The following is a 24638-nucleotide window of genomic DNA, read 5'->3' as shown; positions in this document are numbered from 1 at the left end:
TGGTTGGTTGGTTGGTTGGTTGGTTGGTTGGTTGGTTGGTTGGTTGGTTGGTTGGTTGGTTGGTTGGTTGGTTGGTTGGTTAATTGGATGGATGGTTATATGGTTGTGATTGTGTTTCATTTGTTAGTTGTGGTTGTCCATTGGCTGGTTGGTTGTTCTTTGAAGGCTGGCTAGTTATTAATTGTGGTTGGTTGTTAATTAATGTGATTTGTTGGTTGATAGTTGGTTAGTTGTAATTGGCTGTTGGGTGGTTGGCTGGCAGGTTGTTGATAGGTTGATTGTGGTTATTTGTTAGACGAAAGCTGTTTTCACAGCATTATAACTCAAAATCAATAAACAATGATGAATGAAACAAATAAATGAAACTAATTTTATGACAAAATGGAACCAAAAATTAATGAACTGATAACATAAAATTCCAAAACCTCTAGCAAAAGAAAGAAAATCCAATACTACAAATTATAATTTAAAAAAGTTGAAAAAAAAAATGACAAAACTGATGAAAGAAATTTAAAAAATATTCCCAAGCCATAATAAATGTAAAGTTTTAAATTACAAATTACAAACATACTTTTACTCATGATAGCTAGATAAAAAAAAAGTAAATAAACTTGATCAATCATAGCTAAAGACATTAGTTTTGGCAAAATTAACTAACATTACATCAATGTATTCCAATTCATTGAATCAACACATCAACATTTGTGACATTAACACTTAACGCAACGTAGATGACATCAACACTTCAAAATTCACCATATCAGCCTTTCAACATTTACTCAACTAAACCAACCGTTGATGGTCTCTAATGTCAATAATATAAGATAATAATATACAATTTTAGAACTAGGTTCCATAAAATATGTAGTTGTGGACTCTGTTAAACAAAAATCTCTGTTCAAGAAAATGAAAAACTGTAAATTTCAGAAATAAATAATGCTTATCCTATAATAAAAAAAAAACAGTTCAAACAAGCTAGGAATCCAGTCAACACCATGGTAAATACATTCTGAAATGACAGGATGTCATAATCAATAATGATGGAGTATACGGTCTTGATGACTTTGATCAGATATAAATGTAATAAGATCATTTATATGGTCAGTTGTCACTATGAATTATTTTGTATAAATGAATTTTGTATGATTATGAGCAGAAGTATTTGGTCACTAAAGAATCTCAACCAGATATAATGTTAAGGAATGGATGTTACTGAGTCAGTTTTCCATTCATAAATTTATTTCAGTTGTAGCTATCACTAACCATTATGATCATTTATATCAAACATTAATTAAACACAATTTCATTAATTTAATGGGAACAAAATTTTACGAGTACCTTATTCAATTTGGTTTTTTGAATATGAATTTAGTTATACTTTAGCAACACTGAAACAACTGAAAACATAAAAAAGGCTAAACTAACAAAATGTTAGGGTTGTTGATGTCAGTAGTAGCGGCAGATTCCTGCTTGATGCTCATCATAGCACCACTCTCTCCTCCACAGTTCATTGCGTTCAGGAAACGAGTCTCAGGGGCAGAGTTGGCTCTGGTATGTGATATTGATTGGTTGCTCAGGTTGCAAGGGTTTTTCAATGTGGTCTGTATTTGAGGCTGAGACTGTCTCTTATCATCTGCAACAGCTTTTGTTCTTACAGGATTGGGATCAAAAAAGGATGATGGCAGCCTTCTTTTTGGATCCTTCATTGAAATGTATCCCGGTGGCATTTCCTTTTTGTTTTCTAGAACATTAAACATCTCCATCAATTTTGTGTCGCTGTCCCCTCTTATGTGAATTATTTGATTCCCACATTTTTCTACTCTGTCCTGATTCATCATGTTGGTTAACATTAATCTTCTTAATGTTTATTGTTAAGTTAATGCCTCTTCTGCATAGAAAAAAGCAAAATGGTTATTCAGAAAAATTACTTAAATTTCATTTTTTTATTTTAAAGATTAAACATTAAACTTGTCTTATTAATAATTAATATTTTAATGGAACTAGAACATCATCCACAATTAATTAAATTTATTAAATAATTATGAAAAATTTTGGAACTAAAATTTAAATAAATTCTTTATTTAGTTTTTAAATTTAATTTTAATTTATGTAAAATATAAATAAAAAAAATCATTATAAAAAAATAATAATAAATTAAAAATGAAAATCAAATAAATTAAAAATTAATAAATTGCAAATTGATCCAGGGCATAAATTAATTTAAATAATTACAAAAATATTTTAACAAAATAATAATAAAGAATTTACGTTGAAAATTTGCTTGATTGTGATCACTTTAATTTAATTTAAACAATTAAAAAATAAATTACTAAAAATGTCAAATCAGTTCGTAAAAACACAAAACAACTATTTCGTCCCTGGTTTTTATGGACGAATTTATTTAGTTTGTATCATATAAATAGAATTGTATTGAAATGGAATGAGGTTTGAATTTTAAAAAATCAGAGTGCATCATATACTGTTTTTTTTAAATAAATGATATGTAATATTCAAAATAACATATTAATAAAAACCGTTAAAGTCCAAGTTTGGTAATCTGGTTAATATAGTTACCAGCAAGAAAGTAGTATGGTATATGTTATATATCGAGATGCATTGTTATAGAAAGTTGCTGGAAATCAGTTGGAGACAAAAGATAAGAAACGATGCCATAAGAAAACAACTTGGAAGACAAAAAACTGTGTATGAATGTGTCAAGGAAAGAAAGCTTGGTATCTTTGGGCACATCTGCAGAATGACAGACGACAGACTGATCAAAAAAGTTCTGATGAGAAAGAGGGACTGGAAGAAAAAAGTTGGAAGACCTGTGAGGAAGTGGATGGATTATATCACGGAATGGACGGGGGTTGGAACATTGAGCTCAATAAAGATGGCGAGGGAAAGAAAAGGATTTTGGAGAGATAGAAAAATATCATCGGCCTCAACAGTCCCTTAAGAGTTTACAGAAGATCATTGGATGAATGAATGAAAGAGAGTAGTATAGTTCAATTTTTGTTTGTAATACCGCTTTCCATAACAATGTTAGCTTTCTCTTCGAGACCAAAAGTACGCGCGTTTAGTATTTGTTTCTTTTCTTTATTTTATAATGGTTCAAATTATGCCGTAAACTTTTTTATCCTTTTCATAAACATTTTATATTGTATAAACTTTTATTGAAAATGAGTTTTAGCAGTGACGAGGTTAACTATTTAGTCTATCGATATCTCATTGAGTCCGGTTAGTTTTTTGCTGTCAATTCTTTGATGAGAGTCAGAAATTCTGTGTTCAGAATATAACTGATTGGCTGACTTGTGGTTAAGATAAGATATCATTTTGTATGTGATATCACGTCGGCCATTCTATTTTGTGATATTGTCAAGATGTTTCACATTATATTATAATTATAAACTATATATATAATCATAATAAAATTGTATCATTATAATTTATAATGATACAATATTATATAATCATAATAATGATACAATTTTTGATCAAATACATATTATGAATAATATTTAAATTATATTACAATTGCTACAACAAATAATTTTGATTAATTAAATTAAATATTAAAAATTAAGACAAGTATGTTTAATTAATTGAGTATATTAAATTAAGAGAAATAGTATTTTTTTGGAATGTCAGTCAAATACTGCTTATCTTAAATAAAATAAAATAGACATCTCAAGTCAGCCACTGTACTTTGTGACATTATTATCATGATGTTCCACATTATTTTAACATAATTTTCAATTAAAACCCTGACCTGACACTAGCCATAATTAATAAATTAATATTGAATATCATTATAAACTTAGTTATTTTTTATTAAAAAAATTTAGTTTACTACACTTTTTATTTTTTCTAAAAGTTAAATGTTAGGTTTATTAGTTTTCACTAGTGAAGTCTAACTTTTTGTTGTTTTACCATATTATTCAGTTTGTAAAATATATTTAATTTATATTATATTATATTTATAATTTTAAATAATATTTATAATTATAAATATATTTTAATAAATATTATTTTTTTTTATTTGTTATAGGTTGCTTTATGATTTTAAGTAATTTACAATAAAAAAAAAAAAAGGTAGCCCCATACCATAATTAAATAAAAAGTGAATCTGCCAACTTAGTTTTACATTTTATGTAAAATTATAACTTAAATTCATAAATGTTGGTGTTGGTTTTAATTCGTGAAATAAATGAATTTAGACTTCATTCATACAATACTAAAAAAAAAGTCATTTGATTCAATTGATTAATTTTCTTTAACTAGATTTTTTTTCGAAATTAAATGAGTTGTAATTTTAGAATGTGCAAAAGAAAACATTATAGCTATGAAAATTGGGTCCGTGAAGGTTTAAGAAATAAAAAATACTAATCCAAATCCAAAAAATATTATATTGCTCTCAGATTAAATAAAAAAAAAGCAAAAAATTTCTAATGATGTATCTTTTTATTTTGTGACGAGCAGTTTTTCAGTCTTTAATTAATTAGTTGATAATTTCTAATTTATAGACATCATCATTCAATAATTATAACAAAGGTTTCACACACGCGGCATACACATTTGGAATAGAGAGTCACATCAGCCATTCCAACATAAATGGCTCCATCGTTCCTCCAGCCGCACTGCTCAACATCATCCAGAAAGGACTCCAATATACTGAAGCTGAAATCAGCATTGCAGAAGTTTGTTCATCATCATTCATTCATTCATTTGTTTTATCACTCATATATTCATTCATTCACTCACTAATTTTTCCATTCATTTATTTGTCTATTTGTTTAAGTTAAATGGTCACCCTGTGTTGAACATTGGATAAAACTTTGATATTGTGTTTTTTTTGTTTCAATTTGCATGAAATGTTCTATTTATTTAACAATTTGAATTAGCAAAATTATATTGATAATAATAATTAATTAATCAATTAGTTAATTAACATAAAAAATATTAATGTTATCACTGCCTTTTAACAGTTTTTGATTCCTTGTTATATTTTTGCATGTGGAATCTGTGGATATTCCTTTCACTCTAATTAGTTTACAGAACAGTGATGTAGATAATGTGGCGCAGGTACCCTTAATTTTTGTATCCCACTCCCACATTCCCACAGGATGGCACGGAAAGGACGGTTGAAGCCATCTCATTAATCGACGCAGTTCTCCCTGATTTCATTGAGCACAAGAAGCAGGGGACAACAACTAAAGGCATGAATCAATGTAAACCAGAGAAAGCTGGAGTTGATGATGGTAAGTGAGGATCTAGCCATCATTTTGAGGATTTTGATCATTTATTTAGCCATCATTTTGTGATTGGCATTGCAGTATTATGATTGTATCAGGGTCCAACTTCGTTTTTACTGACATGAGATTTAGTTGCAAATTCGGCATTATTTGTTCTATCATAATTTATACATCCCAGTTTTTGTTGGTTAGATTAAATTATTAAATTAAATTAAATGAACCTGATCGAAATTTTAAATTTATTTTTAAATATATCTAAATGTTCATCGAGATGGAAACCTGAGACTCAGACCTATAATTAAGTTTCGTCAGGCAGCAATTTTTTTACAAAATATTTCCATATGACCAAAAGTACTTGTAATAAGGTAAAGACAAAAATAGTTCATGTTCCGACTTACTTCATATTTTTAGGATACAACATGACCATCTTACCAGGAAATTGTTTTTCTGCAACAATAAGTTTTTTGCATATATATTATTATTTATGTTATTTTCATATATATATATATGTATTTATATATGCATATATATTTATTCTTATTTATGTTATTTTCGTTATTTGTTGACGAATTTGTAAAATTTTTAGGGTATTTATTTTGCATTTAGTCAGGTTCCTTATTAGAATTTTTTAGGATGACATATAGTAATTGGACATAATGAAGCATACAAAGATTTGTTTTCATCACCTTAAGTTTAGGCAACTCAATGATTTCGTTTATTTATTCATTTATTTATTTAATTAAATGTTTGTTTATTTGATTTATTTCCTCATTAACAAACGTAGACAAGGAGATGATGGAGTTGGACACTGGTATTGAGATACCAGCCAGCAAGTCAGTCATCTTGAAGGGGCACGAATCTGAAGTCTTCATATGCGCCTGGAATCCCACCAATGACCTTCTGGCTTCTGGGTTTCAACCATTTTGTTGTTCATACAAATTTTTTTATTTTTCCCTTCTTTATCTCTAAAATATTTAACGTATTTTTAGTTGTCTTTTTTTTGATTTAATGAAAGTGGTAGATTTCATAGTTGAAAGCAGTCAATCTCATGATATTTTTATAACTTTTCCTTCACTGCTGCTTTTTCTAAATTTTTGTAGGAAGATGAAATTTTTTGACTGGTGAGGTATGAATAAAATTATTTGTTGGTTGTTAAAAAAGGTCTGGCGATTCAACAGCTCGAATTTGGAATCTGAACGAATCTTCATCGTCAACGCCAGTTTCCACATCTGCAGCATCCGCTTCATCATCGTCACTGCCAGGAGAGGCTGGAAACAGCGTAACTGCAGTCAGTTCGACAAGTGGCACGGTCATATCGGGGGGCTCAGCCGCTGGGGCCAACCAACTGGTACTGAGGCACTGCATTCAAAAGGGGGGCACGGAGGTCCCCAGCAACAAGGATGTTACATCCCTCGATTGGAATGTTGGTTGTGGATGACTCACTTGTTTATTTTCTTATGAATAATTTTCGTGTAATTAATGTTGAAATATTATTAAATCTTTTTTAATTGTTATGTCTTATTGCTTAATTGTATAAAATATGTATATAGAACAAAAATTTCTTTTACGGCCTATCTTACTTATTTCAGTGTGACGGCACACTGCTTGCCACAGGGTCATATGATGGATATGCGCGCATCTGGGCAACTGACGGTTGGTCACACGATTTTCTCTTTCAACTCTTTCGTTTTCATTTTGTCATCATGTTTCATACTATACAATATATCATTTTTTCTGAAATGATTAAGACTGCATCCAGCATATCATTTTAAAACAATTTTCAATCGAAATTCCGCAGTTTCAGCATTAGTTATAACAGTTTACTCCATTTCATTTATTTATCTGACATATTTAATAAAATAATAAAACAGAGCAATCCTACGCCACACACGCACACAAACACACACATACACACAAACACACACGTGTTAGGTCATCTTGTCAGTACATTGGGCCAGCATAAAGGTCCCATATTTGCTCTCAAATGGAACAAAAAAGGCAACTACATACTTAGTGCTGGCGTTGACAAGGTCAGTAAATAATAATTCGATTGCCAGATTTTGTTGAAAAGAAATTTATTTTAACAATTACATAATGGAATTTTGCATTTTTAGGAATTTTCATTATTTATTTTTCTATTTCAAAAAACCAATTCATGGTGGAAAGTGGCTGTAAAGGAAAAAAAGCTGTAGAATTTTAATAATTTGAACCACAAATTTTCGAATATTTCATCTTGTTATAAAACACGTTATAGCTCTGATTCTGATTTTTATTAATTTTCACTTTAATTAAATTTTACTGCAACATATAAAATAAACATTTTTAATTAACATAAAAACTGAAAATTTAAAAGATATAATGATGATAATTGATGTAATAACTATTGATATAAATAATAATAAATAAATAAATAATATAAATGTATTTATTATATAAATAATATTTATTATAAAAAATATATATATATATATATATTTAATATATAAATAATGATAATAAATTTACATTGGGATTGACCACCTCACAGACCACTATTATATGGGATGCCAGCTCAGGCAGATGCACCCAACAGTTTGGCTTTCACAATGGTCAATATTTTTTCCAGTATTTTTTCCAATATTTTTTTTTCGTGTACTGTCTGTTATTTTATATAAATAAGCTTTACAAGTGCCTGGTGCATCATATTGCTGATTGATTCTCTCAAGTCGAAATCATTTTCGAGTTGACATTTTAGTCTTAGTTGTATAATCTGCTTGGAAAGGTGTTTAAAATGCTGCTCCGTGTAGAATTTTTAAAGCATTAATTTTTGTAATTTAATATTTCAGTTATTGGATATTTCCATAATTCTATGGAATAAAGTATTTTTAGATATATTAATTCTGTGAGATATATTGATACCTTAATAATATTGCTTAGCGAGATAGCATTCATTGTAAATCACTTGACCATGCCATGCAAGGGTCATGTTCAGCTGTTGGAGAGATCCACGCTTCAACTCTCTGATATTTCAGAAGAACCCAGAGCGACTGGTTTTCGTTACCAACATGACTTCGCAATTTACTTGTATCACCAAATTATAGAAAGTTGCAAGGTTTTAGACGGTAATTAATTTCACGTCATCATAACATTTATCACGCACCTACAGCTCCGGCCCTGGACGTTGATTGGAAGGATAACATGACGTTTGCTTCATGCTCAACAGACCAATGTATCCACGTTTGCAAACTGGGGACTGATAAGCCGATCAAGACTTTCCAAGGCCACACTGTACGAATTATGGGACGATTAAATGATGGAATAAAGTTTATTTATTGATTAATTGTTTTTTAAATAGCCATTTTTCGATAAATTGCTCCAAAATGGTTAGCTAGGTTTATCTCAAAACTTCATCATAGTGGTTCTTCTGAGGCGATGTTGATCCAATAAGATATTTTATATTATATATTTTTCGTTTTATTTTCTACTACTTTTTTCTTGTGACTGCAATATTAAATAAACTCTGTAGAGTGTCTGTTAGGATAATCCGGCGAAATTTGATATAAACTGTTATATCTCCGCGTTATCAATACTTAAACGTTAAACAAAATTGCTTCAATCAAAAAAATGGCTTATGATTATTTTTAAATTCAAAGGCACCTGTCAGTAGGCTTTCAGTTCGTTCCTGTTATATCTATGATTTCCTATCGTTATGATCTTATTCTTGAATATTTTATTCTTGAATATTATTATTTTTGTCTTACTGCTGATGCTGAATCTGACTAGTTCACTGTGTTCCATGAGGGTGTATAACATGTTTTGCACGTTAACTGACTTATTGTTTCATAAAATACAAACACAAGAATGAAGTGAACGCAATAAAGTGGGATCCTCAAGGAGTTCTCCTGGCCTCCTGTTCTGATGACATGACGCTGAAGGTTTGTACCTTTAAAACTTTGCATAAGTTATTTATCAACTGTGCCAACAATATGACAAGCATCTTCATTGCATGGGTGAATCGACATTTTAAACTTGAACCTATTACATTCATGCATCCACTTGTGTATTTAGATATGGAGTTTGAAACAAGATACGTGCATACATGATTTGCAAGCACACAACAAAGAGATATACACAATCAAGTGGAGTCCAACTGGTCCTGGCACAAACAATCCCAATGCAAGTCTCATACTGGCCAGGTTGGTGTTTGTTAACAACTTTAATCCGTTCATTACATTAACATGATTTCATTCAGGTCAACGCCTTGAAATAGTTTATCTTTATTGTACTGTAAACCTTTGATTCAAATCTCATGTCCATCTCAGATTTTTCCTAAAATTGCGAAAGTTCTAAACCGTCATTATATTCGTTAAATTTTAAATTTGGTTTTTATGCTCGTCCGTCGTTCCAAAAAAAGTTTATCCAATCCACCATGGCTGTACTATTGCTTCTATATGCTGACAGTTTTAAGCTTTTCTGAGCACTATTGTGAAATCAATAGTTAGGCTTTGTATTAAAAATGTTTACAGTGGCTTTGTAAATTTAATTTTGAAACGAATTTTATTATTAAGAGAGTATTGAACGATAATATATATATATATATATATATATATATATATATATAGTAATTGATGTACATAACGCTGTTTAGTGCTTCTTTTGACTCAACCGTTCGATTGTGGGATGTTGAACGTGGTGTGTGTGTGCACAAGTTGACCAGGCACTTGGAACCTGTCTACAGTGTGGCCTTCAGTCCTGATGGGAAGCATATAGCCAGCGGATCGTTTGATAAGTGTGTACACATTTGGAGCGTTCAGGTCGGTGTACATATCATTTTAGTGCTCTTCATACAGTACATGAGCCATATCATATCACAACTTCAAACAATTTATAAAACGCTGCATCTCATACATAGCTTATCTGATTGAGTGTATCTTAAACGCTTTTCAAATAACTTCTTAAAATTGTTGCCACTAACACTTTGTATGTGTTTTTCTGAATCCTACGCAAATAAAAGTGCTCAGTATTGAAGAGTTTGATATAATTTGAATATTTTCCAGCCTATCTTATGTTTAGGATTGATTTATTGATCCTTCAATTCGATAGCATATTAACTTGAGTCACCTCTATTTTGTATTTGCTTCAATGAGTGCGCACATTTCTTCAGACTGGCGCTTTAGTGCACACATACAGAGGAACTGGAGGAATCTTTGAAGTGTGCTGGAATTACAGAGGAGATAAGGTGGGAGCCAGTGCATCTGATGGATCGGTGAGTCTTACTTTTACAAATTGCATCATTCATTCATCATCATTCGTATGTTCTTTCCATCATTTTCTGTATCACTAACATATTGCTTTAACATTTTAAATAAATGCTGAAATAATGTTTTAATTTCACAAATCCTTCACACTAAATCACCGTATTGCATATATCATCACTAAAGATTTTTTTAATTTAAGAGTCGAAAGTTGTGTCGAGACTTTTCATGAACCGAATAAAAATATTTTAGTTGCTTTTCAATTAATTCAACCTTGGCTTATATTTGAAATTTTATTTAAATTCAATCAATTTTTCTATAAATTGCTTATATTTGCTTGATTTATTTTTTTGCAGGTGTTCGTCCTGGACTTGAGAAAATAAGCTGACATGTGTGATTAACTAACTCATTTTCTATTTAACATTTTCATATTTATTTTTGTAAGATGAACAATGGTTTTAAAAACAATTATGGTTTACTTTAAAGTTTTAGTTCATTTCTTCAAAGCCTTCATGGACTTCATGGACTGTTCTCAACTTATTTGGTTTGGTTGAGCATATTGAAAACTAATTAGGATATAAAAATGTATTTAATAATTAACGAACGTAAATGCATGCTAGTGTATCCTTTGTTTATTTATCAGAGTAGTAGAAGTCTGAAGTGGTGGTGATGGATTGAATTAAATATAAAACAGCTCAAATATATGTTGTTTTTTTTTTCGAGATTTTTTTTTTCATAAATTAGGCAGACCTAAAAGGCGAACTTGTACTGATTTCCATAACTAGTTATGCGCTACGCTTATATGAAATAAATAGGTGGCACCGAGCAAAATAAATAACAAAAACCATTAAATTAGAAATGAGAAAAGATGGAGTTTGAACGCAGTTTTAGCGTTAAAAATTATGTTTTTATTCAATTAAGAATGAAGATGCAATCTCAGGTGAGTTGATGAATTTAAATTCCTCAAAACTAATAACTTTATATATGAAAACTCATGTGAATATTTATCCATTTCTTATATTGTGGGAATTTTATATGTTGTTAATAGGTGGCTGGTGTGATCAGTTTTATTCAGTCCAAAGCATACGCGTCCGTAAAACATACGTACATATTGAAGACCGTTGGACGTCTTATAAAAATAAAAATAAAGTTTGTTCGCTCTCACAAATGATGTTTAGTGTCAAACACTTTGGAGCAGCTTAGGAAATATAATTATGTATGTGAGTGTGTGTATATATACATATAGATGTGTGTGTATATGTGTGTATGCTGAAATATATATATATATATATATATATATATATATAATTTGAGTGAGACTGTCGCAGATACAATTGTTAAAAAATATCACTTTTTAAAAATGCAGTGATATATCTTAACAATTAAATATATATATATATTGCTTTGCAAGAATATATATATATAAACATGAGATTGTTACAATGTAGCCTGTATATAATTGAGAGTTTGCAAATGTGCCTATCAAAGTTACACAACATCCTTTAAACAGAAGTATCATCTAAAAGTTTACGGGATCAATAATTTTTTCTTAACTAGTAGAAATCAAGTTTACTTAGGGATTCATAATTATGACGTCATTTATTCAAGATGGTCACGTAATCAGAAGCGATTACGAAGACGTAAATATCCCCAACGTTGATATTTTAGAGTACTGCACAAGAGGTTTCAAGGAAAATTTTTCAAAAACTGCATTGGTTGGTCGGTTGGCTGGTTGGCTGGCTGGTTGGTTGTTTGGTTGGTTGGTTGGTTAGTTGACTGGCCGGTTGACTGGCCGGTTGACTGGCTGGTTGACTGGCTGGCTGGTTGGTTGGTTGGTTGACTGGGTGGCTGGCTGGCTGGCAGGCTGGCTGGCTGGTCGGTCGGTCGGCTGGTTCACATTTTTTCAATACTTGTATCACACTATAATAGCATTTTTTATTTGAAAAGTATATTTAACATAGAGTATTTTTTTAAATAAACCCAGTCTGCAATCATTTCAGCAACTTTTCTCCGCAGACGATCAAACCGCAATGTTACTCATGACAAATGTTGTTACTATTTGAAACAAAACCTCATGTCACCGTTACATAATTTTATAAAACTTGTGCAAAGATAACTTTCAACAAACTGATATTATATTTTGACTGTTTGAGACATTCGATCTTTGCTTATAAGTTTCTGTTGGTGAGGTCACGTTGTAATTTAGTCAAACTATTTTTTTATGGGTTAGACTGGTTAACCAAAAAATTAACGCATATTTATAATCTAGTTGTAATTGCGGACATTTAATAAAAAGTTTATATATCAAATGATTAACAATTAAACTAATTCTTCGCGACTCTTAGATGGAACTGGAAACTGGAAGACAACTGACCTTCAGCCAGTTGAATGAATTGGTTGAAGTTTTGGGACATATGATGAAATGTTTGATTGCACCGAGTTGTGAGATGGTGAAAGTGAAGGTGGTGTTGAGCAACTGCATCGAGCATGTGGCGTTCATGTTGGCGACGTGGAACATGCAGGCGTCTGTTGTCCTCCTTAATTATTTGAGTTCATCAGGTCTGCTGCTTCCTCTGTTTATCGTCATACTCTATATTTTATGTTCTTTCTATTAAATTGTCATTACTTTCTGAACTGTGTTTGTTTATTGTCATGTTTGAAGTCGGTATTAAAATCTTTGCGTGTTGAATATGTTTATGTACGCATTGTCTACGTATGCTTGCCGTTAAGTATGCAAACCGTCAATGATGGCTGTAATAAATATGTCTTTGGCCTGCCTATAAAAATAATAGGATCAGCAAGGTTAGTTTGTTGGGATGTTTCATGAAGCAGTGTGATGCAATCTTTTCCGAACAGTTGAAATTTTCACTTTTGTTATAAATTTTTCATCTGCAAATAAGCAAATGACATTATCCAACCCGCAGGCGAACTTAAAAAATATTTCGAGGTCGCTACTTCAGACATCATCGTCACCTCCCAGAAAGATGAAACCAAAATTTTAAAAATCCTAGAAGAGAACAACAGTTTGAGAGAAAAGGTTACCAGATGGTTTTGCTGATGTTATAATTTGTCAATGCAAGCATTCAAAGTTGTTGTTACTTTATACAATTCAATTAATTACGAGAATAATGCAAGCAACAGTAATAATCTTTGAGCAAAACTAAGTTTCAATTAATTTTTAAAAAGGTTAAAATAGTTATGTGCAATTTAAAATTGAAATGAAATGTCCGCAACAGTAATGAATCACGAATGAATGGCGTGAATTATTTCAATTGAGCCTTAAGCAGAATTTAAGTTACTTTGTTGACTCGACTTTAAAAAGCTGACGACATAACAACAAAGTGTAATAAATTTTAGATAGGACATCTCATCACCGTGCAAGATGTAACAGCGGGCAGCCATTTTGTGTGCTCTCTGAAGATTCACCAGAATCTTCAGAGAAAAAATGTAACCATCGGGGATGACGATTGCAGAGAGGATCAACTGGACGACACAAAAAATCACCACCTCGTTGGTCCATCGAATTACAAAACTTACAGGGAGTTTATCAAATTTTCCAATGGAACTATTAGAATTCAGTACATTAATTACGCACAAGAGGCCACGGAAACTAGCTCCATTTCTAATAATTCGTATTTTAAAGATGTTTCGTCATATAAACATAAATATAAAATTCATATAAAAAACTTTAGAAACAATACCTCAGAATCTGAAGACATTAAGAATCTCGGACCGTTTGAGCCTGGCAGAAGAGTAGCGTCAATTTTGTTTTCAAGTGGTACGACTGGATTTCCGAAAGGAGTGATGCAGTCACATAGGAACCTGGTGGCATCTCAATGCGTTTACAGGTGGTCTGATGTGATGACTGACCAATTTATTATAACAAGCAGACGTTCAATTTTATATTTTTATGGTACTTTATTTTAAAGTCGCTTTGAAATCAAACTAGGCCATCATCTTAAATAAACGGGTTCAAAACCGAACAAAATTTTGAACAAAATTTTAAACGAGAGGTGGAGTGTTTTCAGGATATAAAATCAATATATGGAATTTCTAGTTTAACATTTAATTTGATTCAATGCATATCGTAATACATTAAATTCATGATATAAAAACTAATTTTCCTTATAATTATTAATAGCCATCCGAACATGTGTCAGGGTATTGAAGATGCCTTAAACTCAATCACTTATCAACCAATGTCACATAGTTATGGTAAATCAACTGATTTGTCAGATGTTTTGACTTGACTTTAAAGAACTGACGAAATGACATGTTGGTTTGTTACGATCAATAAACATTCTATGTATAAACAAGACAAAACATTTAGTAAATTCACGCAAGATTGAATGTCAAAATTTTTTATTAACTGAAATTTTTAGTATTTAAATTCAAAACGCGATAAAGTACAAGTTATTCAAATAACAATTAATTGTTAATATGTCCACCTCACGTTATAAGACAATGATAATTGACATTATCAGTTAATTAATCCATTAATTCATTCGTTCATAATTAATTATTAACAATTGATTAACACATTCTTCAGGAATGTTTCGTGTGATGTTCTGTTTATCCCACTGTATCACAAACCTCTTGATGAGCAAGTTCAATTTAGAATTGTATTTAAAAACAATTGAACAGTACAAGGTAAATAATTTACATGAACCAAAATTTATTTGTAAAAATTTAAAGTTAGTCACCGAGTTAGCTCAGTCGTAGAAGTGCCACGTCTTGCGTTGCTATTACGCCATGGCATGGTTCGAATACTGTCTGTCCTAAACTCAAAGACCGTCACATTGTATGATGCGGTGCTTGCGTGTGCGCAGGTATTGTGTATGTGCGTCGTATGGAGTTGAAAAAACAGCCTTTGTGGCAAGAAAGTTTAATTACACAAGTATAAAATAAGCTGCTCTGCGTTTGACAGAGTTGTATTATAAAGAATATAAAAAGCTTAAAATGTAACTCTTATAAATTTGAATGATTTGTCAATTTGCTTGACGGCTAAAAGTTTTTTTAATTACAAGTTTAAAAACTGGTTCATTCAAATAGCTAATTCACATTTGGAGGGTAGCGGTTCCGCCATGCAGCTCGGCCTGTGTGGGACGGTCTGCCGGCGGACTTGGAAGCTGCACATCACTGTCGGCTGTTAAGAAAATGCTGAAAAAACATTTATTTGCGGATGCATGCTCCGGGCGCCTTTGAAGCAATCGTGTAACTGGCGCTTTATAATTGCCGTATTAATATTATTAAAATACTTCAATGCTAATGTGTGACTAACAACCACGTGCAACTATGTGCCACGTTAAAAGTTCGAAGTTGATCGGAGCAATGCCTTCTAAAATGTTTATTTTTACCTGTTCTATGGTACAGGCTACATTTTCCAACATTAATTAGTTTCTAAATTTTGATTAATTAAAGAACGAAAAGAAGATGAATGTTGGTTTCTACGTAAAGATTTTATTCAGAAAACTAACTTGTTGCTGACTAGATGACGTGCATACAGTTAGTGCCACCGGTGGCCATCATGATTTGCAACAGTCAACTGCTGAGAAGGTGCAACGTTTCAAGTGTGCAAACTGTTTATAGTTCGGCTGCACCAATGGGAAAGCAACTGGAAAGACGATTGAAGGATGCTTTCAACAACAGAATTAATATCATCCAAGGTCTCTCGTCTTTTTTCAACATACTTTGTAATGGAGTTTTTATTTCAATACATTTTCCATTTCCACATATTTGTTGCTCATTTACTGAGTTATTTAACTGGTAAACATGAATGATAATTTGATAAAATTTATTAATTCCAAAATAACTTTTAATATCAACATTTGCTATTAATCAAAAATTTGAAAAAATTTTCTAAACTTTTCTCGTTGAAATGAATAATTTTAAAATTTCAAATTTAACAGCAAACTCTTGTAAATATTTTTACCTTTTTTTATTGGCTTGCATTATATCAACCAAAATCCGATTGCCAAGGTTACGGAATGACGGAAAGTTCCGGGACGTTGACTCAAATTCCTGGCATGCTGTCTGATGAAAACCTTTTTAAAAGATCAACAAACTCAAATTGTGAGTCTCCCCTACCTCCCCGTGAAGCGCCAAACCAACCAGTACCCTCGGGCTCTGTGGGAAGGGTCTTCACGAACATGCTCATCACGGTAATGTCTCCTTCAAATTAATGTGATACAAACAAATTTTTTTAACAAATTTCTTTTTCTTACCCAAATTTGAAAAAACTTTTTTTTTCAAAATAAATATTTGATATTTTTACCAAATTTGTTGACATGCATTTTTACAGCGCTAACATTTTAATAACCACGCAGGTTGTTGAGCCAGGAACGGGATTGTCGGTGGGAAGTAACAAGAGGGGCGAAATATGGCTCAAAGGTGACAACGTCATGCTTGGATATCTCAATAATCTCGAAGCAACAAAAATAGCAATTACTGAAGATGGCTGGCTAAAAACGGGTAATTAAGCGCTTTTGATTTTATTGAAAAATGATAACTTGCTTTGTAAGAGAACACACGGTAAATGTCAATTGATGATCTCGTTACAATAGGCGATATCGGCTATTACGACGAAAGCAAATATTTCTTTGTGGTCGATCGACTGAAGGAGTTCATCAAATGTAAGGGCTATCAAGTCAGTGTTAATGATGTCGATTATTTTATTGAAAAAATAAAAAAATTTATTTAGAAAATTCACACATATCACATGCTGATATTACTTTACGTAATAGTCGTTTTTTTAATAAATCTAACAATAAAGATGGAAAGAAGTTAATATTTTGTCATTGTGAGTTTTATCAGTCTGTCTTGTCGACGAATGTTTTGGACACCAGGTGGCACCAGCTGAGTTGGAATCCATTCTGTTGGAGCATCCGTGTGTGGACGATGTGGCCGTGGTAGGTGTGGCCCACCCTATCTACGGCGAGGTTCCCAGAGCTTTCGTTGTTAGGAGGAAGGAATCGAATGAGGGATGCACAGAAGAAGTTATAACCAACTGGCTGGCTGGTACAAATGTTTTCTCTTTTTGACTAATGATGTCAAGTTGCAATATATTATAATACGGATTCACTATGAAAAATTAATTCTTAGATAAAGTTTCTCCGTTCAAAAGATTGTATGGAGGAGTAAAGTTTGTACATTTCATTCCTAAGTCTTCAAGCGGGAAAATATTACGTAAAGAAGTTAGAAAAATGATTGGAGATAGCAAATTGTGATTGCTGTAATTATTCATCACGATTGCATTCTGCCTTATCAACTTATTTCTGGAATTTGTATTGACTCATTAAAAATCGCTTTGAAAAATAATCGATCAGCGTTATTTAGCGTTCCAAAAAATCTAAATATAATTTTGTGAATATTTGTTACAGTTTTTAGTTATAAAATTTATTTGAGCGGCATGAAGAACATTTCTATCAAACAAATCAGCTTGTGTGCATTTGTACAAACAAACGATGAAAAACTTTTCTGAAGTAGTGCCTAATTTTTATACGTTTGCATTAGGTGGTGAGATAATTGCGACTGGCATTTTTTGTTCCGTCAGCCTTTTATGGCTGTTTGTACTTCAGAGAAGTAACGTCACGGAAAAAACCTGGAACTTCCTGAAAAACAAAAGCAACCTTTGTTAAAACGAACTTTAGCGAATTGAGAAAGCGTTACATGCAATATCCGCATTTCAAATCAACGTGCAAACTTTTTAAATATTGATATAACGGCAAACATAAACATAGGCTGTGCGTTGAAACATTGTAAAAGACAAATCGATAAAACCAGTTTCGGAGTCGGAATTTTTTGAGTAAAACAAACTTAAAGTCGGAATTTTTTGTGAAGCCGAAGTCGGATATTTTTTTTCCGACGCCGAAAAATGTTATAAATTTAATAATTTTATGAATATTTTCATTTTTCAATCTGAAATTGTTTTAAAGATCGTGTTTTAAAGAAAAATAATGTGCAGCGATATGCAAGCATCTTTAATACTGAAAATAAATGATAATAACGTAAATAAAATCACACATTATTTTCAACATGTTTTAAAACATAACCAAAAGACAATTGACTGATTTCAAGTGCTTTTTAAAGTATTTTTTATTTAGTAATGATAATAAGGTAAAATTATAATACAAAAGTTGCAAAATTTTTTTGGGAGTCGGGACCCGCAGGCGGAATCGAATTGGGAGTCAAAATCGGAATCTTAAATTTTCACATGGAGTCAGAATTTTTTGAGGGGTCGAAGTCAGAATTTTTAGGAGGCAAGAGTCGAAGTCGGATAGTTTTCAACCGACTACGGATAACCGACACCCTGGATAAAACAAACTCGAAACTTCCACTTTATAAATTCATCTTCCTGAATGGAGAAATGTTGAATATCAACCTTATCAAAATGAAATACTAATATATTATCAAACAAAAAAAATCTTGCATAAAAGTTTGCTGCTTTATGAAAAGAAATTCGCAAATGTCAAAAAGCAAAAAAGAACAACGTAGATAAAATTTGATAAGTTTTTAGATCATAACAAGATTTAATTTTTAGTTATAAAACTTCTTATATTTTTTATAAATGTGGATTGATCAAGTCGTCCTAGAATAGCGTCTATTTTTACCCCTTATGGCCAAAAAATCGGCCAAAAACTAAACAGTAGTTAAAATTATACTTGGTGTTCAAAATCTGACAGAGACATTAATTAACTTCAGTTCATCAACATTCAAAAATATTCGACTAAATGATTTTGCAAACATAACGTGTACTGGCACATGTACTGTACATGTTAAAAACAAATTTTAAATTTTGTATTTTAAATTAAATGTTGGTGAAATCACTAGTTTCAAACATGTCATCATATTATCTGTTATTATTATCATATTATCTTATTATAACTTTGGGGAACCAATTTCATATAAAAGCAAATTCGTATATCAGTAAAACTTGATTACATACATAAAAAAAAAATAATCAAAAAGTTAAATAGGTATATTGAAAGTTACTGCTTGTCTTTTAATAAAAAATTGCTTATTTGTGTTCTTTTTTGTGCGGATTTGATTTCATAAATTTATGAATAAATTTCTTAATTGTTCCTCCAGTGTTAATTCTATCAGCATAGTCGGATTCAACCAAACTTGGGAATCTCGGAAAAACAAAACCCTCCATGTCATTGTTTCTATTTTGGACTACTGGCTCGTCGGAAGCCACTCTTCTTAGAGCGAGTGATTCGTCGCTCGAGTTGTATTGAAAATCCATCATTTCTTGATTGTCAGTAACCAACATGTGTTGCAGTATATTGTTGCCTGAACAGGCGCATGCTGTATCGTTTTCTAAAGAGGTGAAACTTGAACAGTTTGAGTGGTCTGTATTGGTTTTTGTAACATTTCTTTGACTGATGCCTTTAGCCACTCCTTCGATAATTTGATTGTGAGGCGAGATGTCCTGAATTTTATTTGCATTAAAGTCGAATGCGTTACAATAATTTGTTGCCCCAGAAGGTTGAGTGGAAGGCGCATTATCAAAGTTGGTTAAACTTTTCGGCGAATGATAGGATGGCAAAGATGGGTAAAAGTATGAGCATGCACCTGATGACCTTGCTCTCCACGATTGGATGGAATTGGATAACCTTGACCAAAACCATTCAATGACATCACTCCTCGTATAATCAACCAAGGATATGTGGCTCAGGACATTTGGAATGTCGCAGTGCTTGTAAACCACAGGTATCAATTTTTGGTGTTTGGCATCTGTTCGCGAAAAAATTGGATATGAAATTACGGAATAATTTTTTAAAAACTAAAAATATTAAAAATAAAAATCTCTAATTTGTTTTGGTAAAGCTGACCTGGTCCAAGTGAGTGAGCGAAGAAAGTGAGAAATTTACATTCTTCACTCCTGTTGTAGTCAGGACTCAAAACAATTATCATGGGGCCACATCTTTCAAGTGAATAAGTTAAATTTGCTTTTAACTATTGTTCGCAAATGCAATTAAGTTGAAAGTAAAAATTGTATTATGTTATGTACCGAGAGTCTGTATATTATAAAGATGAGAATATTTAACATTTTTGAGTTTTACAAAATTATTCTCGTGTTTTTTCTTTTTGAAAGTGATTGTAAAAACTCTTTTTTCACGCATTTCTTTTTTCATCGGTGCAAATCCGCAAATTTTATTAACAGCCTTGATTAAAATGCACAGATTATACAAATTTTTAAATTGAATAGTGCACTTCTAAGTGCCATCTTTTAGATTTTTAATTTTTTTATGTTTTTTATGAAATTACTTTTCAATCAGGACATTAAAAATATAATTGTGAAACGATAGGATCGATATCAATCATACCTTTCTTTAATTAACTTCGTGTAGGCATCATATTTTGCTGGACCAGGAAGTACATCCCTGTCGGGAATGCAGAGCTTGAAATGTTTTTTGTTTTCCAGTTCGTTAATGATTTCTTGAACAAAGCCGATGTCCTGACGCGTGTAACAGACAAAGGCGTCAAATTCTTCCGGCTCACCAGTTTCGCCTGTGATTATTTCATCACAGTAAAAAATAATTTTTATAAATACTTATTGGATGGGCCAAAAACAATTTTTAATTTACTTTCTCCAACTGTCAAAAATTCTCGCGCTTCACTTTGGGAATCAACTGTATCGGGTGAAACATGGTTTACGTTCAATAATTAGATATTTAATCAAATTTTTTAGGGTTTGAAATATAAAAATGTAAAAAATAACTTTTGAATAAATTGTTCACAGTTTAATTATGCAGGTTTGATAAAACTTGCGTTTCATTTAAAGTTGTAAATTTTTTTTATTTTTGTGCACCTATTATTATAACACATAAACTTCTTGTCCGTTCATATATAGAGCATCAAACGTTAATGGCGAACGACAGTTTTTGACTTTCCCTACTAACACTGCTTTTTTGACTAGCTGACTTTTCTCTATTAGATGAAAGTTATCTAGACAGAACAATATACAACAATGGATATTACGCAAAACGCAAAATAAAACGTAATGAATGTTGAACAAAATAGATTGAGTTGTACTGAATGAACTTCAGACAGAATGATTTTAGACGAAATTGCGTTAGATGAAATTGTTCGAAACTGCAAGATACTATCAGAAAAAATATAATACCCATATAGAATAACGTGAGAAATAATTAAAAAAACACATTCTTCATATGAATAAATTTTAAATTACTTTAATTTCAAAAAATCATGACTTACTTTCAGCAACTTGCTCCAATGGTTGGATTTTGGACAATGAGCTCTGGACTGCAATTGGACATTTTTCTGTGTAAAAAAAAATTCTTTTAACTTTTTTAAATTTTATATCATTAACAGCATCTATCAAAACTTTATGAACCTAATATTTTAACGAGATCCGAGTCTTCAAGAATGTCGAACCTTTCCATGTTCCACAAACCCATCAATAAAGAACCCAAGGTAGCTTCCGAGTTCATGATAGGCAGGTTCTTAATAACTTCTCCCATGGGATCGGGTAACCTCTGAAAATTCTCAACGTAAAGTTGATCAAAATTGAAATGCTCAGCCATTCCTCTCCAGTCCTGAAGCAATTGGTTCCTCGAGCTAAATGAAGGTCTCTCAGGATTCAAATGATGTGACAACCACACTCGACCCGAAATTTGGAGATTCTTAAGAGGAATGTTGCAATATTTGAGAAGATTGGAAGGCAACACACCGTACTCTTCCATGGCGATCAAACTTAAATTGTAATTATTTTATAATTGATAATATAAATACTGGATAGGATCTTTTTTTTAATATTAATGAGATGAGCGGTCTGAAACTGTTTATTGCGCACTGTCAGAAAAGTTTTAAGAGCTGAAGAGTAATAAAAATTTGAACATTATATAAATTATTTATATAGTAAATCAAAATAAACTTCATTGGGAATATTTCAGTAATTACTTCCGAGACCAAAAATAGAAGCAGCCTTAATTAACTTATTACAGCTGTACTATGACTGCTTATTGCTCTTGACAACAGCCTAATATGCAAATGTCTCTCTTTTTTTCTCCAAATCTCTTATTTTTCCCTTTACAATAACTTTTCAGTTTTTTTTATTCCTTTTCTTTCTCTGTGTGTATATGTTCTATTGTACCCATCATTGATTATAAAAATGGCGCGTACTTGAAATATATGGCACTTGAATAATGTTACTTGCAATGCTAGAGGGGCGCAACATTTTTCGCATGCACAGTGCACACAGCAAGACGTGATCTGACATCTGTGTTGCAGATAGAATAAATGTATGTGTGTATTTATTTATGTACTTGAATTGATTATCAATTGAATATATTATTTTGGTGTTAATTAGTTTTACCTATGATATTTAATAGTTTGTAAACTACTGGTGAAAATTGTCAACACTGGTCAGATGAATAATGATAAATTGTTCAATGTTGCTTAAATAATTTACCCAAGGACACAATCAATCCCAAACTTCACAACTATTGTGAAATATATTTTGAGAGTAGTTTTTGATAAAAAAAAAATATTTTCCGAATTATTTACTTCATCTTTGTCGAAACGATGTTTTAATTGCGTTTACGATTGACTATGCCATGCAGCTACATAGATATTTAACGGTTAATGTGCGGACAAACTCCGACTAAAAAGCCTCACTGACGATCAATTTATCAGAAAACCAAATTAATTTAGTATCTTATTTTTTTAAACAATAAAATATATGATTTAAATAAATAAACAACAATAAATCAATTCATAAATGCTGGTGTACGATTTAGCTCGTCCAAATCACGAAAAAGGCTCGGACGTTTTTTTCAAGCACCGATGCAAGTAGTTCGTTAAATTTTTAAGCAAGCAACGCTCATTTGAAAAGGCTTAACTTTAATTTTACGATTTCACTTGAGAAGAACGTAAACTTTGAGACTTCCTGTGGTTATATCAGTCATAAGAGTTTACGTCGAGATAGGTAGGTTGCTACAAACGCCGGTTACGATCGATTTTGTTTTGCGTCATATGTACCTAATACAAAACCTGCATATAATGCATGTCTGTGTGGTGTACGTTTATGTCTGTCTGTTTATATTTATGTTTAAATATTTTATTATTTATATATATATAACAAATATATTATATCATATAATATATATATTAATATTATATATATATATATATAGAGAGAGAGAGAGAGAGAAAGAGCGAGAGAGAGAATACCTTTCAAAAAATAAAATAGCTGAAGCTCTTTTTGTACACTAATTAGATATCAATGCATTACAAATTATTTAGCAATAATGAAAGAAAATCTAAATAAACTGATTTTTTTAAAAATATTATAAAGTTGATGTGACATAGTAAGATAAATTTCGATTGCGCCTGAAAGTTTATAGCCATTGGAAATAATTGAATTAGTTCATTATAGCTTATTTATTTGAATTTTCAACAAGTTTAATATTTTACATTCGAAAGCCTCTCAAAGAATTAAAAATTCAATGAAAATCACCGAAAAAGCGTTACTAACAGAAAAACACCTTCTGCTATGTCTACGTGATGTCTGATATTGGATTTGAATATACGTGATCAGAAAAAAATTCACGCCTCTCGACTTCCTTTTATTCAATTGTTCAAACGTATAATGCGCACGTAATATTTTCACACTAGAGCGAGAGAGAGAACAGCAAATAAACAATTATAAATAGTATAGGAGAAACAAATAATATCAAATGGAAAAATTAAATAACCACTAGATTGTGAAAATTAACTACATAAATAAAGCTGAACTGAATGAACAAATCGGCGAATTTCATCGTAAAGAATATTAACAAAATGAAAATATCAAAGACTATATCATTAACGAAAATCTAAAGACTCGATAACTAATACTTACAACCGACTTGAAATTGACTGAAGTATATAATATATATAATATACAATCATCCAATGTTTAAATATATATATATATATATATATATATATATAATATATATATATATATATTTAAACATTAGATGATTGTTCACAACAAATGAAAATTTTATAAATCAAAGAAATAGTTTCAATAAAATAAAACGTTAAACGGCATATTTTAAAAGAGTGGAATGGAAGTAAATAATAATGTATATATATATATATATATATATATATATATATATATATATATATATATATATAT

The 24638-nt window shown here is 31.1% G+C and overlaps 5 protein-coding genes across 5 annotated transcripts in view; 2 read left to right on the top strand and 3 right to left on the bottom strand.

Moving 5' to 3' along the window:
* Window positions 1-1838, bottom strand: part of HELRODRAFT_165811 (hypothetical protein) — a gene marked incomplete at both ends in the record, with an annotated part of 4094 nt that extends 2256 nt beyond the window's left edge. The window contains 2 exons of the mRNA XM_009032304.1: window positions 794-894; window positions 1426-1838. Coding sequence (XP_009030552.1) covers window positions 794-894; window positions 1426-1838 — 514 coding nt within the window. The remainder of the gene's footprint in view (window positions 1-793; window positions 895-1425) is intronic.
* Window positions 1839-3068: 1230 nt separating this feature from the next.
* On the top strand, window positions 3069-11204 carry HELRODRAFT_185199 (hypothetical protein). Its single transcript, XM_009032303.1, has 14 exons — window positions 3069-3237; window positions 4552-4697; window positions 5123-5258; window positions 6037-6163; window positions 6414-6675; window positions 6842-6905; window positions 7185-7282; window positions 7780-7840; window positions 8398-8519; window positions 9092-9166; window positions 9300-9427; window positions 9880-10045; window positions 10396-10497; window positions 10843-11204. The coding sequence occupies exons 1-14, from the start codon at window positions 3180-3182 to the stop codon at window positions 10867-10869; spliced, it is 1572 nt and encodes a 523-aa protein (XP_009030551.1). The 5' UTR covers window positions 3069-3179; the 3' UTR covers window positions 10870-11204.
* Window positions 11205-14230: 3026 nt separating this feature from the next.
* HELRODRAFT_70010 (hypothetical protein) lies at window positions 14231-17712 on the top strand (the record flags this gene model as incomplete). The annotated part of the gene is made up of 9 exons (XM_009031836.1): window positions 14231-14334; window positions 14628-14701; window positions 15036-15136; window positions 15978-16152; window positions 16466-16517; window positions 16788-16957; window positions 17050-17132; window positions 17332-17503; window positions 17588-17712. Coding segments are annotated over 9 exons (1056 nt in total), but the record flags the coding sequence as incomplete, so codon positions are not given.
* A 2381-nt stretch (window positions 17713-20093) lies between these two features.
* On the bottom strand, window positions 20094-22194 carry HELRODRAFT_70561 (hypothetical protein; the record flags this gene model as incomplete). The annotated part of the gene is made up of 5 exons (XM_009031907.1): window positions 20094-20221; window positions 20320-20411; window positions 20815-20984; window positions 21315-21418; window positions 21846-22194. Coding segments are annotated over 5 exons (843 nt in total), but the record flags the coding sequence as incomplete, so codon positions are not given.
* A 1815-nt stretch (window positions 22195-24009) lies between these two features.
* HELRODRAFT_165806 (hypothetical protein) overlaps window positions 24010-24638 on the bottom strand; it is a gene marked incomplete at both ends in the record, with an annotated part of 17413 nt that continues 16784 nt past the window's right edge. Inside the window, one exon of the mRNA XM_009032302.1 lies at window positions 24010-24075. Coding sequence (XP_009030550.1) covers window positions 24010-24075 — 66 coding nt within the window. The remainder of the gene's footprint in view (window positions 24076-24638) is intronic.

Source organism: Helobdella robusta, assembly GCF_000326865.2.
Source record: "Helobdella robusta unplaced genomic scaffold HELROscaffold_8, whole genome shotgun sequence".
In the NCBI taxonomy this organism is placed as follows: Eukaryota; Metazoa; Annelida; class Clitellata; order Rhynchobdellida; family Glossiphoniidae; genus Helobdella; species Helobdella robusta.
Note: the sequence above shows the minus strand (reverse complement) of the source record. Positions and strands in the feature narration are given on the sequence as shown.